Source organism: Mytilus galloprovincialis, chromosome 9 (genome assembly GCF_965363235.1).
Source record: "Mytilus galloprovincialis chromosome 9, xbMytGall1.hap1.1, whole genome shotgun sequence".
NCBI lineage: Eukaryota > Metazoa > Mollusca > Bivalvia > Mytilida > Mytilidae > Mytilus > Mytilus galloprovincialis.
In genome coordinates, this window is record NC_134846.1 from 83898097 (window position 1) to 83915507 (window position 17411).

At 33.5% G+C, this 17411-nt stretch overlaps 1 protein-coding gene and 1 long non-coding RNA gene across 3 annotated transcripts in view; one reads left to right on the plus strand and one right to left on the minus strand.

Annotated features, from left to right (window-relative positions):
• LOC143046184 (carboxylesterase 5A-like) overlaps nucleotides 1-17411 on the plus strand; it is a 126525-nt gene that overhangs the window by 51101 nt on the left and 58013 nt on the right. The window contains exons 2-3 of one of the 2 annotated variants that reach the window (XM_076219225.1): nucleotides 1681-3181; nucleotides 7182-9499. The exons of the other annotated variant lie outside the window; for it this stretch is intronic. Of the exons in view, the coding sequence (XP_076075340.1) occupies nucleotides 1689-3181; nucleotides 7182-7311 (1623 nt within the window). The 5' untranslated portion in view covers nucleotides 1681-1688 and the 3' untranslated portion in view covers nucleotides 7312-9499. Of the gene's footprint in view, nucleotides 1-1680; nucleotides 3182-7181; nucleotides 9500-17411 lie in introns of those variants that run through there. 2 annotated transcript variants of the gene reach the window in all.
• LOC143046183 (uncharacterized) lies at nucleotides 10979-15878 on the minus strand. The gene is made up of 3 exons (XR_012969085.1): nucleotides 15506-15878; nucleotides 14240-14360; nucleotides 10979-13579 (listed from the first exon to the last, which is right to left on the minus strand). It is a non-coding gene; the product is annotated as an uncharacterized LOC143046183 (long non-coding RNA).

Sequence of the window (17411 nt, forward strand, 5' to 3'; positions counted from 1 at the left end):
CGCCTGTCCCAAGTCAGGAGCCTCTGGCCTTTGTTAGTCTTGTATTATTTAAATTTTAGTTTCTTGTGTACAATTTGGAAATTAGTATGGCGTTCATTATCACTGAACCAGTATATATTTGTTTAGGGGCCAGCTGAAGGACGCCTCCGGGTGCGGGAATTTCTCGCTACATTGAAGACCTGTTGGTGACCTTCTGCTGTTGTGTTTTTTTTATTTCGGTCGGGTTGTTGTCTCTTTGACACATTCCCCATTTCCATTCTCAATTTTATTTACTTCCATGATGTCACATTCTGGGAACGGAACTGTATGGTTTTCTAATAATTTGGTCATTCGGGAGACTATCAAGCGGGGCTCCGACATTTGCAAAATAACAAGTTTCTTTAAATTATTTTATTGGTTCATATTTTCATAAAGAATGTTTTAGCTACCAAAACTGGAAGGAGAAACCTTATATAGTAACATAAGAGTTCATCAAAGTCTCCATCAAGCAACTTGTTATTTTGCAAATGTCGGAGTCGTGCTTGACAGTGTTCCGAATGACCAAATTGTAAGAAAACCGTACAGTTCCGTTCCTATGCGCCGTGTGGATGTATGTAAGCCGAAAAACCCCAGAACAGTCACATATCAAGACCTATCATATATTATCTTTATAGATACTATCTTAAAAGATCTACTTGAGGAACATCTTACTAAATCTAAGTAAAGAATATTTTACAATATATATATACATTTTTAATTTTAGTTTCTTGTGTATAATTCGGAGTTTAGTAGTATGACGTCCATTATCAATGAACTAGTATACCTATTTTAAGGACGCCTCCTGGTGCGGGAGTTTCTCGCTACATTGAAGACCCATTGGTGGCCTTCGGCTATTGTCTGCTGTACTGTCGGGTTGTTGTCGCTTTGACACATTCCCCATTTCCTTTTTTTTTTTTTATGTATGATTGATAAAAAATGCATACAATGTGGAGCCAGTAAAACAATAATCTAATTTTATAACTGTAAACGTGCGATTCTTATATCAGTACGTACAATACAACACATGACAGTGGAAGAACCTTAAACCCCAGTCACAATAAGAGCTACATTTACTACCGTACGAGGACCTGTAGCAGGTAACGTCTATGTCATTTGTTCTAGATCTCTTGTGAAGAGATGTCACATTGACAATTGTGAAAAATACAAAAAATGGATATTCTAACTTATTAGTCGATTATAAACTGACAACGCCATGGCCAAAAGAGAAAAGAATCAAAAGACAAATAAAATCATCAAAGGTACCAGGATTAAATTTTGTATTTACGCCAGACGCGCGTTTCAAGTACAAATGACTCATTAGTGACGGTCAAATAAAAAAAAAAGGTTAAAAGGCCAGACAAAGTACGAAGTTGAAGAGCATTGCTGACAAAAGTTCCTAAAAGTTTTGCCAAATACAGCTAAGGTTATCTATTCCTAAGGTAGAAAAAGCCTTAATATTTCAAAAATTCAAAAGTTTGATTAACAACAGTATATAACTCATGATACGGTAAGACCTTGTCAAAACTTAATTTTCATCTATCAATTCCTAACTAATCATGAGCTACATGTAATCGATAAGTAGAAAAATTATAAATTTAGGAAAAATAGATATAAAGGTTTTTGAACAATTTGAGTAAATCGTCATTTAATATTATCTTACAGAAGAGACCATGATGAATTCAGTAAAGTTAACAGTTCTACTACATGTATTATTACCAGTTTTCTCTCAAGATTTACAAGAAGTAACAATTAGTACTCCACTTGGTGGACTTCTCGGTTTACGTCGGAGGTTATCGAGTGACGATGTTTATGAATTCAAGAACATACCGTTTGCTAAAGCACCTGTCGATAATTTACGTTTCGAGAAACCACAGCCGTATGGATCATGGGATAATACATTAGATGCTAGACACTTTGGTCCGTCATGTTTTCAAGACATGTCCAGATCCAATTTGAAAAATAAAAATATCTCCGAAGATTGTCTTTTTCTAAATATATATATTCCTCATCACATTTCAACCGTTAATACAAAATCTGTGATGGTATGGATCCATGGCGGGGGTAATTTCGTCGGACAAACACAACTTTACGACGCAGCATATTTAGCCTTGGCAGGAGATGTTATAGTTGTTACTATTCAATACCGTTTAAATATTTTTGGTTTCTTTGCAACCGGCAATAGTAAAGGAAATTATGCGTTATGGGACCAGATTTTGGCGATACAGTGGGTAAAAGATAATATAGCCTCGTACGGTGGAAACAGTCAATCTACCACAATATTTGGAGAGTCAGCTGGTGCATTTGATTTAGGTTTATTATCTATTATGCCGCAAAATGAAGGACTATATCAAAGGATTATACTGCAAAGTGGACTCGCCCTCGCAGAAAACGGTTTGGGAACAACTACACACCGCTCTTCATCACAGGTAGCAACAAATGTGGGATGTTCTCAATCAGATGCAGGGGAATTAACTCAATGCATGAAATATGTAGACGCAAACGTTTTATTAGCGGAACTAGGGAAGCTAATTTCATTAGGTTTTTTTCAAGGAGGATCATTTGCCCCAGTAATTGATGGCGAATTGTTGCCTACTCAACCGAAAGAATTGTTACGGGATTCACAATCACAAGCTTCTAGATTTTATAAGTCGCTGGATATCATCATTGGTGTTACAACAGGAGAGGGTTCACTTTTGTTAGATATATTTCTAGCTGGTGTTCAAAATTTTTATAACTTTAACGCAACAGATTATATACCAAAACGCATACTTTGTAACACTATTGCTCAGGATATTGTAAATGTTATATACAATAGTAACACCGATATAGCCTCCCTTATATGTGATAAATATGGTGCAACATTAACACGTGATCAGCTTAGTAAAAATGTTTTAAATGCATATTCAGACCCTATATTTTTAATCTCCGGAGTTGAATCCCTGCGCCTTCACACAGGTATTGATAGTGGCAGACAATTTCAGTATCTTTTCTCTAAACCAACATATCTTCTTCCTGTTATACCTCGTCGTCCGGAGTGGTTTGATGGTTCAGCGCATGCCACCGAACTATTCTATTTCTTTTTCATTGAATCCCTCCCCACAGAACAAGATAGAGAGCTGTCTTCAAATTTAATGAAGTACTGGACCAATTTTGCCAAAACAGGGTGAGTATTACACTGTAAAGATTGGTTGTATTTGATTATTTTTAAGTAAAATATATTATAAAATTAAGATGTAGTGCGATTGCCACACTATTCTGTGTATAATTTCGAATTCATAATTAATATAGTTATTTTTAGTTTATCATAATTTTTGTTCGTCAGCTGTTTGTGTGAAATTTCACAATTAATTTTTATCGATTATAACTTAGATAATTAAAATGATAAACATTTAAGCGTCACTGATGAGTCTTTTGTAGACCAAACGCGCCTCTGGCGCAAATTTAAAACTTCAATCCTAAAATGATAGTATCTATGATGAGTATATTTAAGGACCAAGCTTAATATAACGGTGATGATTCGTTATAGAATGGAACCTATAAAACCGTTTAAACCCGTTGTACTTGTTTGCTACTGTCCTAAGTCAGGAATCTGATGTCCAGTATAGTTGTCGTTTGTTGATATGGTTCATAAGTGTTTCACGTTTTTTTATTTAGATTAGACCGTTGGTTTTCGCGTTTGAATGGTTTTACACTAGTCATTTTTGTGGCCCTCTATAGCTAGCAGTTCGGTGTGAGCTAACTTTAAGGCTCCGTGTTGAAGACCGTACTTTGATCGATAGGGGTTTACTTTTACAAATTGTGACTTGGATAGAGAGTTGTCTCATTGGCATTTATACCACATCTTTTTATATCCTACACAGGCAAATTTTACTCACATCAATTTCACGTGAATTTAAATTCATGTGAATCTCACGTGAAATTCACATCAATTTCACCTCAAACGAGCTTATACGTGAAACTCACATGGAATCAGTTTTTGTGAGTTTCACGTGATTCTCATGTGAAACTCAGGTGAATTTCACATGAAAATCACGTAAAAATTTTTCATGTGAAATTCACATGAATTTTTAAAATACAGTTATTTAAATAACATATAAATTTTCAAATTTAATCAAAATCATGAAAAATATAAAAAAAATTTGTTATAAATTTCACGTGAAATTCATGTGAAAAATTTCACATCAGATTCATGTGAATCTCAATTCACGTGAGATTCACATGAAAATTTTCACGCGAGTTTCATGTATAAGCTCGATTGAGGTGAATCTCACGTGAAATTTTTCATGTAAATTCATGTGGGATTCATGTGAAATTCATGTGAGCAAATTTTGCCTGTGTACATTGTATTGAGCGTCAAAACGGAGATATTTGGTTCTTGTGCATTACTCCATCTATATCTTTTATTAGATCTTAAAAATGAAATTTCAGAACTTTAAAGTGAAAACAAATAATATGTTTATATAACCATTAGAGTGATATTAACACACCAATGGAGTACATTCATTGAATTTTAAACTATCAACATTGCTACTGGTCAAAGTTTGTTCAAGGACCGTGTAGACTTCTGGTTGAATGAAATGAACGTAATTTTAAACGTTTACTTAAAAGATTTTATTAACAATATTTACATATCTACATATCTACATTGTACAAGTAAGACAAATTTTTACCAAACATGAAAGTTTAAAAAAACATCTTTTATTTCATCATGATAGGATACAACCATTATCAAATCTTGTTTCTCTGTGACATTTTTCGTTTGACTAAAGAGGGTGCAGAACATCTAAGGGAGTTAACTCTTAAAAAACAGCTGAGTGTTTTAATCACACATAGTTAATTTGGAGAAATCAAGCTTTCAACTATTAAAATAAGTGTTTGTCAAAATGCTATATAGCCAACCAAAATAAATTATTCCTGTAAATTGAGCGGTTCAAATTTCTAGAAATATTTATATTTTTGTAACAGGTCAAAGTAAATGTTTTGTCAAAATTATGGTTTCAAATAGTAATTTAGTGAGACTGAATTCGTTCATCACCAATCTTTACTATTGGAATTTGATATCAAATATATTTCTATAATATTTTCAGTGAGAGGAATGATGGAGACAGTAATCTTTTAATTAGAGTTATACAAAATACATCCGATAATTTAAAACAGTTTATTTTCAATAGATTACATTGTTGTTGTTACCTGGGCATCCATTTTGTGTGTGGTGAATTTGAATTTTAAAACCAGGTTCAACCCACTACTTTTTCCTTAAAATGTCCTGTACTAAGACAGGAATTAAAATTGATGTCAAAAAGTCTGTTTTTATGTATCTTTGCGTTTATTGTTGTTGCAGTTTAGTGTTTCTGTTGTTCTGTTATTTTCCTCTTATAGTTGATGGGTTTCCCTCGGATTCAGTTGGTAACCCGAATTTGTATTCTCTTTATTCGATTTATCACTTTTATTTGGCGGCTTACTACTGTTAACTTATTACGTATAGGTATTGCTTATTGAGATTGTATTGCGTCTTCTGTTTGGCATCTTCTGTTTTGCCTTCGTGCACCGCTATGCACACACTAATATGTGTTTTTTTATGTTTTAATATGATGACATTGATCCATTTATTCGAGTGCCACAGATAAGTCTTACATAGAAAAAGTTCGCTTCTGACTTACTATATATTAAGCCGTATGTTTTATCAAACTAAAAAAAATAATAAAAGACACAAAATGCATTACAGATTATATATACTAGAACACACCCGTGATATCGCGGGTCCGTGACTGAATTAAAGTATATAACTATGCGCAAGCCTTATTTTAGTATTAGTATTGTCATCTGATAAAGTCATGCCGATTAATAAGATACACAGTTTTCTCTGCTTTCAAATCTTTTTGTTTGAACCCGTCGAACTGGAACTTATAAATTATTGGTAATATTAATTATTTGAAAAACAAAAGATCCTGGAATGGAGTATTTTTTAATCAACAGCATTGTCCTATATAAGTTATAAATAAGTTGAATTCTGTGATTCGCTGTTTTACGTCATGCCCGCTAACAAATTGAAAACTGTACCTATACTATACGCCTTATTTTTTAGTCCAGATTTTTAGTATTCTTTTTGTTATCTTAGAAAGTCTTACTGAAAATACTACAATAGACCTGTAACAATTTGACAATTTAGTAGTGTCAACCCTGTGATTATGACCCGTGTATTATGTATATAGCATATCAATCCTGAATAAGCATACTAATCCTGAATACACCGTTTGTTGGTGCGCCTGTCAAATGCGTAACGTACAAATAAGGTAATAGGTAACAGGTGTGTATACTATTGGTATCGGTATCGGACTCGACCCGGAACTTCTTAATTATTGGCAATATTAATTACGTGGAAAACAAAAGGGCCTGGAGTGGTGTTATTTTTAGTCTACATCTTTGTACTATATTAGTTATATATAAAGTTGAATTCTTTGATTCGTCGTTTTTACGTGATGACGGCTGACAAATTGGACCTCGTAATTTTAGTATTATATATAAATATAATAAATATAATATAATATATATGTACGTCTGAGTCAGTGACAACCCTACAACAGATGTATCCATCGGATCGCCATCAATGATATATATATATACAACTCGTCTAAACATCAACCCAACAATGTTAGATCTGTAAATTTGGTTCTTCCCTCGTTATATATATATATATATATATATATATACAACTCGTCTAAACGTCAACCCAACAATGTTAGATCTGTAAATTTGCTTTCGCAAATTTTTGGTTCTTCCCTCGCCGGGATTCGAACCCATGCTACTGTGATATCGTGACACCAAATCGCCTGCACTGCAGCCGTCCCGCTAGACCACACGACCACCTGGGCTCTCAAAAAAGAGCTTTCGGTAAGCATGTGTTACCTTTCCACGTCAGTTTTAATCTAGCGGCGTACTACAGTACATGATATATAAGGCATGATATTACAGATCAGCTAAATTATCTATAGTAAAGGATCCTACAAATTAATGTAAGATACAGTCACAGAAAATAATTATATTCATAAGTACGTCTGAGTCAGTGACAACCATACAACAGATGTATCCATCGGATCGCCATCAATGATGTTGATACATATATATATATCAACTAACTCTAATCATATAATTATTCTTTTCAGAGATGTCAATGGTGTAAACCTACCAAAATGGGAAGAATATGACACAACAACTGAACATTACATTAATTTCGATATCAACATTACAACTGGTCATGCCCGCGTCACACTGTCCCGATTTTTACGCCGATAGCAACACGATTATGGAAATTTTCAAAATCGGGACTGATCGTATCCAGATCGGGCTATTCGTAATGCCATCTTTAACCATCGTAGAACCATCGGCGACTTTTTCTAGCCTTCGGGGAAAACTTCGGGAAGGGTTCTAAATTTTTTAACATGTTAAAAAATCCCCGAAGGTGCGTCCGATGTTGAGGGTTCGTATTGAGTTCGTATCACCATCCTCACCATCGTAATATCACCGGGAATGCATCTTTGAACATCGTATTGCATTCGTGTTTCCATCGTTTCCATCGGGCAGTTTTGACATTACGATGTCTATACGAATGAGTCACGAAGCTACCAGAGGGTCTTACGATGGAAGCACGACTTCGTGAAGACCTCGTATTCCCGTCGTGTTGCCATCGAATACAAGTACGAAGGCGACAAGATGGAACTACGACGGCAATAAATCCAGCTAAGTGTAAGTTAAGTTTTGGCGCTAAATTATTTAAAGTGCAATGCGCGATAAAAACATGGACCTCATATCATATGATTCTATGAGAACAAGAAAGACGACAGCGTTGTTTCTATTAATTCAAATGGAACAAGAAGAGCAGCTATTACAGGCTCAGCATTTACTTTTACAAGTAAAATATTATCTTTTGTCAATTTTTCATATCAAGTAACATAATGAAAATCATAAAACGCGACTCATACACCAACACTGCATGTACACGTTTATATAGGGAAACCAACTTTTTCTTCATTATTCTGATTTTTTATGTATCGTATGAGTTGTTGTCACACGAATCTTTATTCCATAACCATTTTGTTTTCTATATGTCATATTTTGCCGCATTTGTTGCTTTCCCTACATCCTTCCTTTTGTCTATATTATTATGATATTCTACTGGAAAGAGCTCTTTTTAAATAAAAGGGATCAACGAACCCATTACCTTACTTTTAAGATAGATCAGTAAACATGGGCATAAATATGGGTGATTATTCAGACTAGTGCACACATTTTACAGTCCAAACAAGGCAATGCCGAGCGTGGCATCCCTCGTATGTAACATATTGGGGACAAATATGGACACTATATTTGTATATGACACATGCAGAAAATGGTAAATTGAATATGCATCTTTGATACATAAACTATTTAGAAATCAACCAAAACATTCAGTAACTGAAAATACCTTTTATATTGTCTTTAGAACCAGCAGGTAAAAAAATGAGCAACCAATTTCCTGTGTACTACTAGTATGCTATTTCAAGGAGAAAAAACAAGTCCATATGCATAACCTTGACCTTTGGCCTTGACCGTAAAAAATGTCAGATCATTACAAGGAGGAACAATATACAAAATGTGGTTAAAATCTTTTGAAGCATATTGGTTTTAGAGTGTCCACAAGGGTGATATTGCCTTGTATGACAACTGCCACTGTGACCTTGACCTTTGAACTTTTAAGTTAATAGCGCTTAAGGTATTCTTAACGAGTAACACCATACCAAGTTTTGAGCATTTTGTTTCTAGAGTGTCCATAACAACTCTATCTACACGCAACTTATATGTAGTAGGCGAGGGGATAATACACTAAGTTTTATAAGAATCGATTTTCCGCCATGCACGGCAGACTTGTACAGAAACAATATGTTGTCGAAATTCTGTTCGTATCATAAAAAAGTTCAAAACAGGTAGAACGCATTTTTAGATCGTTTGTATACTTATCGTAAGCTGTACACGACGTCTTTTATACATCGTATGGCCATCGCGCCATCATCGTAATCCATCGTGTAGCCTTCGTGATCCATCGTATCGGCTTCGGCTGAGTTATGAAGCTTAAATACCCTTCTTCGGTTAACTTTCGTATGTCCATCTTTTGCTTTCGTATATAATTTCGGCACCATCGAATAGACTTCGTTATTCATCGTATTTTCTTCGGTCACCTTTTGATATTTTAACGAGATCGGGACCAACTTCCTACGAACTTACAATTTTCGTATTCGGGTGACCATCGTATATAAAAATCGGGACAGTGTGACGCGGGCATAAGGAATGAATATGTGCAATCTTCGGTGAAACTATAAAAGACAGAAATATACATACAAAACGTATATTTTATTTGTATTCAAACATTCATATGAAAAGTTACACAAATTTAGACTCTAATGTAAATTCTAAAATGGAAAATCAATTAAAACCTGACAGAATCAAACTCTATCCCTCAACAGAACAAGAAAAACAACAACCATATTCTTGACTTGCTGAATCTCCAACTTGTATGACATTTGATTTTTGAAAAATCTTATTCATGGTGTATTTTTTAAAATTCGTAGGCAAAGATCTTTATTCTTTCTTACATTTTACATTTCTTGAAACTAAATGTAACATATAAAAGTTATCAAAGGTTTCAGGATTATAATTTAATACGTTAGACGATTGTTTCGTCTACATAAGACTAATCAGTGACGCTCAGATCGAAACCGATAAAAAGCCAAACAAGTACAAAGTTGAAGAGCATTGACGACCCAACCGACTAAAGATGATACCCTCTATACGAAGGTATGCAATTCAGCAGGCATTAGGTTTAGCAAACTGCGTTGCAAACGAGCTAGTTAAATATTTGTACCTTAACACACATTTGCTTTACATCTCAGAATTCAGAACTGTGTAAGTTTTTCAAAGTGAAGGAGAAGCATATAAATGACTAAGTTCAACTTCCTTCCATTTGTGGAGTATTTAAAGAAAACCAACATCCTGACACTATAATCAGCCTGAGTATTTGTACTAATAAAATCCATGGTATAAAGTGTTGGCTTGTGAAATGTTTGAGCAGATTTCGCAAAACAAACCGTCCGAGACCACAGTAAATTCGTAGTGCAATTCTTTTAGAACATAAATGAAAATTAAAAAAATCCCACCTGCGCTTTTTCAATGAAATTTTTACAGTGTGTTGTACTACTTTTGGGACAAATTATATCAAAATTATAGAAAACTTCATCGGTTCTAACTCAAAATATGGACAATTTTATGTTTAGGGCGTCTTGAAATCTTTTGACAGCATCGAAGTGCTAATTTTTAACCTTTTTCAGCTGGACCAAATCACTACTCGAATTCCTTTGAAATTCTGGACCAAAATTTTTTTACAGTGTAATTTCACCCCCTACTTCCAATTTGAGGAATAAAACATGGAGAAATAAATTTGGAAGGGGTATGAAAAATATTGGCAAGTAACCCACTGCCAACACTAGGGACTATATTCGTACGAAAATTAAGGGACGACAATTGTGGTCTCGGACCAAACCACGTACCAAGTATGCATGATGTTACCACAAAAGGACAAAAGTTGTCATGCATTGACTTTTTAATAAAATAAAATAAAAAATCCTTACTATTTGAAATATAGATGGAGAATTTGCAGGGCATACCATGGTACATGTAGTTTTCAATCAAACAATGAGAAAATAAGACCTGATCATGTAATTAATGGTAAGCTTAAAGACAATCTAAATCTTGACAGTATGCGTACAACTGCATTGGTCATTTGTTGGTATATATACTTACACCCTGCAGAATATTAAAGTTTTAGCTTGAAACCTTAAAAAGCTGTCAACCCCTGTTCCAAATTTGGAACGGACAGGGGTTAAATAATATGTCCAACCTTTTGTCGTGGATGTAATAAAAGAAAAGGTCAATGTTTGATGTATCATTTACTTCACTGAATATACATGACATTAAAAGAAGCAAAACAAGTATAACATTGGCTTAATGACCTTGTGCATGTCATATCACCAGCGTTAAGAAGGCAGTATTCATTTCGAAGCATCAGTCGCCCGCAATTGCCGATAAGGGTTTTCAGTGAACGACTAAATTCCAGCTTAACAATTAATTCTAACCGGCTGATTTAAAATGGATTTTATTATTAACAAATGCATCTAACATATATTAAATTAATATAATTCATTCATAACATGAGAAGTAGGTTATACAATTCACCTGAGTTATTCTAATTTGCCATTTTCATTGCAGAAAAGAGGATATTGAATATGTATGTTTTAATAAACAATACCAAAAACTCGACACTTTTGACGAGTATGGTAATTGATGGAGTGTGGTGTAAATGACAATGAGATGAGACAACAGAAGGTCGAGATCAATATGAATACAAAATAAAACCGGGTGTAAAAAGGTTGTAAAATATTATGAGTAATATTACAAAATATTCGTGAAAAAGTCTTAACAAAACCAACCCTTTTAAGCTAATTTTTGTTGCATGTGTTTTCAGTTACATAGTAACAATTCTTTAAATTTACAGAAAAAAACACTTTTTAAAATAGTGATAACTGAGCGAATATTTCTTTTTGGTTTATTGTATTGTTCAGTTGCGCTGACCAGTTTCCTAAATCTAATTTTATTCATGTCTATCAAGTATAAATACAATATTTGCCACCAGAGTTTAACAGAAAAATATGCATATTAACCAGCAAACATTTTTCTACATCTTAACTTAAATGAGGTGGTTGGTAAGATCTAATGAAGTTCATAATCTAACGCTCTTTTGTTGGAGGTAGAGAGCCTACTTTCAAATGTTGCAGGTGATTTAAAAAAGAATTATCATTTTCGTTTTTTTCTTCTTTTCTTATTTCCTTGGCCCCGTTTACTGTCCCCTGTAGAACACACTGTAGTCTGCCGGAGGCTATTTTCCTTTGATGTATCTTCGGGTTTAGTCAATTGATTTTTGCTTTGTTTGACTGTACAGGAACGATTATCTGAAATGTTTTCAGTATTTCCAACTGAACATTCCCCATGTATTTTTCTCTGTTCTTCGAAAAACACGTTTTGTAGAATTGAACAATGATCTGACTGATTCGAACCTGACATGCGTGTGCTCTTTATTTTTGTATTAGAATCGTGGTCTTTGACTGGATCTTTGTTACTGAACATAGATTTTTTGGAACGATGATTGGTTGTTACAATAGCAGACTTTGGTTTGTCGGTCTTTGACAAATAAATTGTACCTATCTCACTTAAGCTTTCTGCTGGTCTGCCTATTGATGTGTTTTTGTTTCTTCTTGGTGTGACATTAGGTTTTGGTTGACCTTTTTTCGTCGCAGTATCGAATATACCACAAGAAGACTTTTTTGTAAATGCAGTTTCTGATGTGCACGACTTTTTCGACACCACACTTGCATACGATAAAGGTGTAACCGTTGAAGATATATCATCTTTCCCATAGACAGTACATTTATCTATCCTTTCATGATTTTCCAAGGCAGATGAACTTTTACTTTCCAAGTCATAATCAATTTCTATGTTTCCCGTTTTACTAACGGAATCCATGTCAATCGAGAAAATTGACCGGTTTTCATTTACAATTTCATCCACAACATCTGAAATATCATTGTTAACCTCCGTAAATTGATCATTAGGGATTGATTCAAGCCATGCTACAGTGCTTGGAATATTACTAAAGTCGATCTGTGTAGAGTTATCACTTTTTGCAGAACTTAATGACTCCCGTGTTTGGTTTTGATGAGTACTACTTGGAAACATTTTACAGTCAGATGTTGTGCTCACGTCACCAAGACTTCCAGTGGTGTCCGAATTTAGACTTGCTGGAATAAACAATAATTTCTTGTTGATATTTCTGCATTGACACATAATTTCAGGAAAGTGGGTTTTATTTATTCGTGCTGATATATGTTCATATTTCTTTGACAATGCTTCTTGCAAAACCTGTCTAGCCTTTCGAGGATCACGTGATCGCTTAAGCTGAGTTAATATTATTTCCCAATTCATCTTATTATCAAGCTCAACTTGATCTATAACAAGTTCAAATGTTTCCATAGATACTAAACCATTACTGTATAGTTTGTCAATAACATCCTTTACAAACACGTCTTGCTTCAAAACGCAGACAAGACATTTTGGAACAGAAGATAAATTAGTCACCCGATTCTTCCTTCTGTTGTATGACTGCATTAAATTTTCTGCTAGATGTGGATAGTTCGATGTTTTCTGAATATTTTCTAAAAATACGGAAAATCTTTCACTACTTTTCCTTCCTAAATGTATTACAAGTTTGCGGACTTGATCTCGTCTAGATGGTTTGCGTATGATTTCGACAGCTTCGTCACTCGTTAGACATTCTGCTGTTTGCAGATCATCTAAAAGATCCGTATTTTCAAGGTCGATATCTTTAACCATTTGTTCTAGGCAATCCTGCAGAACTTCTTTATGCATTGCAAATTATCATGGTTGGAATGGCGATTGCCTTTATATGTTTCTTGAAAATCTAAAATATGAAGACACAATATGGTAATTGTTACAGGCGAGCTACAATCATTCAGTATATAACTACAGTGGAAACATTGTATCACAAAGGGGTTTAAATACCGCAGAAATGTTTTTTCATAAAACACACGCAAGTGCTAGAGATAGAGAAATTAACGACTTTTGATGTTTATTTATATCTTTGGTGAGTTGTTTTCAAACATAGATAACGAAAATAACAAATTTGCATTTATTATAACTCATTATAAAATGGAAATACATATGGAAAAAAAGTAAATACCTACGGTCAAATTTGGGAGTGTTTAGCTTAGTTTTAGAACAATGATTGGATTTACATAAAAATGTGTAAATACACTCTTCATAGATATCAGGATTACAATTTTATATTTGCGCCAGACCCTCGTTTTTCGTCATCAAAAGACTCATTAGTGACGCTCGAATATTTGTTTTTAAAAAACCAAATAAAGTTAGTAATTGAGAACCATTGGGAACCAATATTCATCATGCAAGTTTCCAATATTGACAACAAGGAGGGTTGCATTGGTATTCGACAGCAGCAGTAATAACACAGACTATTAAAAATCAATATTTTTTAATTGATAACATGATTAACTATAAGATGCGTCCCTATCTGGATATCTTAGTGTTTCAATTAACTTACGTCGTCTTTGCTCCATTGATGAAGCTGTTTTCATTCTTGCTATTTGTTGATGTAAAACGTCAATGCTATATTTTAAATGCAAAAATTGATCTTCATTTTCAGTTTGCAGTTTTCCTATTTTCTAAAAAAAAGTTAAAAATAATAGAGGATTATATAAATCAAAGACGTCAACAAGATAACAACCCCACACAGTCATGATTAAACGTCCTTGTGAGTTTTATACCTATTTTTTTCCCCTGAAAAGCAAAGTCTTCTAAAAACATTAGAAAAATAAAACACATAAGAAAGAGCTTCCAGCTAGCTTTCAGAATTTAGTAACAGTCGGCCGATTTTAATCTCTCTCTCTCTCTCTCTCTCTCTCTCTCTCTCTCTCTCTCTCTCTCCTTTCGTGTATCTTGCGTTAGTCCACTGATCTACCTCCAGAATTATGATTTATATGGAAAAAAACCAGTTACCGCTATATCTGAAATATATAAATTGTTGAATCAGACTTAGTGATTTGAAGAAAGATAGGCATTTTCGAACATATCTATTCTGATCCGTGTGAAAGATTTTTGATTCACTTGTTTATGTTTGATTAACGTAACTGGGCGTGCATGATGATCTCGGACTATGTCGAAATCGTAGATTATCGTATCTGAGGGTTAACAAAAATCACAAACTCCAAGGTATATCTAAAAGGTGAAGTCTATAAAAAAAAGACTTTATTAAACCTGGGAAAATAATGGAATGAGTCCATTCTGGTTGGATGACTTTATTACATAAACAGGAAGACAAAATGACATACACGTTTGGTATTTCTTTACATAGACTAAAAAAATTTAACCAATTATTTATAAAGGGTAGATAATTTGTCAGTTTGTTTGATTGTTTGCTATGAACAGAACAGAACATATTTTATTTCCAATTAAGGGCCCACAAGGGGCATACAGAGCATACATGAATAAGGCAAAAGAATATTGATTTGCTATGTATTATTTAGGAGCATGCATTTAGTCGTTTACTGATTTGTCTGTCTTGTACAATCTGTGACATGTGGCTATTGTGTTATTTATGTAGGTAATTATTAGACAATAAGCAATATTCATTAGCAAACACACTATTATAATTATAACACTCCCCAATGATTTAATATAAAGAACATTGTAAAATCATACATACAATATTATGATCATATATGATTGGCAACTATTATACAAATAAACTTTGTTAAAACAATCATTATCCTTAACTTGAGTTATCACAGATGAAATATTGTAAATGTACCTGTAAAATAGTAGCAATTGGTGAATCCGCAATATTTGTTGATGGCGTACCTTCCATATTTTAAGTGACTTCTAAAAATAGGTATTGGGATTCCCCAAATTTTCCCAACAAATAGATATCTAAATACATTGATTTTTCAATAATTTCACGCTCCAGAAACTTCATGCATTTTGACACTTATTTTTTTACATTTGATTGGAACAATGAATTTAATATGTGTTATAAATACTTTCATACGGTTGCATTTGATTGTTATTCTTTATCAATAGCTTTTGTCATAGAATATTTCTAATCCAGACTTTATTGTCATCACTTATTTGCATTACCACTCAAAAGGAGAGGTTAGTATAACGTATAACGTACCAGGAAGCAAATTTGGGTTTTTCCTGTTTGACATTATTTTCAGTTAATATCTCTATTTTTATACACTATCGAAAATAATTTTCTTATTTGTGTTTATCATGTATTTATTTTTTTGGACCTAATCATGCTAATGTTTCGCTTTTTGAGACTTCATTTTCCAACTAATAAAGTCACGTTTCCTTAAGCGAGCAAATCATTTGTTTGTTATTCCAATTGAAATACCATGATATTATTCATTGTGAAAACAAGTACGTCGATTTCAATATAGATTTTATTTTGCATGATCGTATTTTTTCCAAAGAATATCACACGGAAAGTATAAAAGAAAATGTACAGAAATAAGAGAAGGTACAAATATGGGGGCACTCAAATAGTATAAAAGAACGGTTAATAACATGGCCAGGAGGAAAATGGACGAAAAGACTAACAACAAGAAAAACATTTAAAATGGAAAGTCCTTAATCAAATGGCAAAATCAAAAGATTAAACACATCTAACGAATGGAAAACAACTGTCATATACATGGTTTGGTACAAACATTTCTATATGTAGGAAAATTGTGAATTAATCCGGTTTTTATAGCTTCCTATAATCTCATTATATTGACAACAATGCTTAGGGAAAACAAACAAAAAAAACCCCGTCAACTATTGGGGCACAGCAGTCATTGTAATATAATCCTAATCACTATAAAAAAAAATATAAAAAAATAAGACATATCTCCATATTAAAAAAAAAGTTGTCAATGAGAAACTCCAGCATATTGCAAGTAAAATACAATGAAAAGTCGAATTCAGTTATGTCACAAGTGTTAACAAGAAGTAAAATCACAAAAATACTGAACTCAGAGGAAAATCTAATCGGAAAGTCCATACTCACATGGCAAAATAAAATGACAAAACACATAAAAAACGAATGGACAAGAACTGTCATATTCCTGACTTGGTACAGGCATTTTCAAATATAGAAAATGGTGGACTAAACCTGGCTCCACAGCACAAGAAGACAGTATTAAGACAAAGATAAGTCTAACACAAGAATGGCTATTTCACAATGACTAGTCAACTAATCTAATGTTTAGTAATGTATCTACCCTCATTGGCATTTACTAGAAGGGAGTCAACATATGAAGACTGTAATTGTACGGTACCCTTTATTCGAAGTTTAGTAGAATAGATGAAGTCAACAAAGTAAACAACAATATATAATTCAGTGAAAAGACATCATCCATAAAATGGAACAAGAAGGTTAAGACCAATGACAGGTTTATTTCTGTTCTTTTTCTTGAATGGCTATTTATTAACTCTGCCTCATGCAAATAAAGGAATAAGTCGACAGGTAGAGTGTTGGTTTCCAAAATTTGAAATGCCGAATTGTTTTTGACACGTCATCCAAAAATACATAACATGTTGGCAATGATAAAAAATAATTGGATTAATAATGAAGATTAACCCTTACCCTGCCGGAGCACATGAGAGTTTGTTGAGTATTTAGTATTGCTATGTTTTTTGTTGTGTACTATTGTTTGTCGATTTGATTTTTT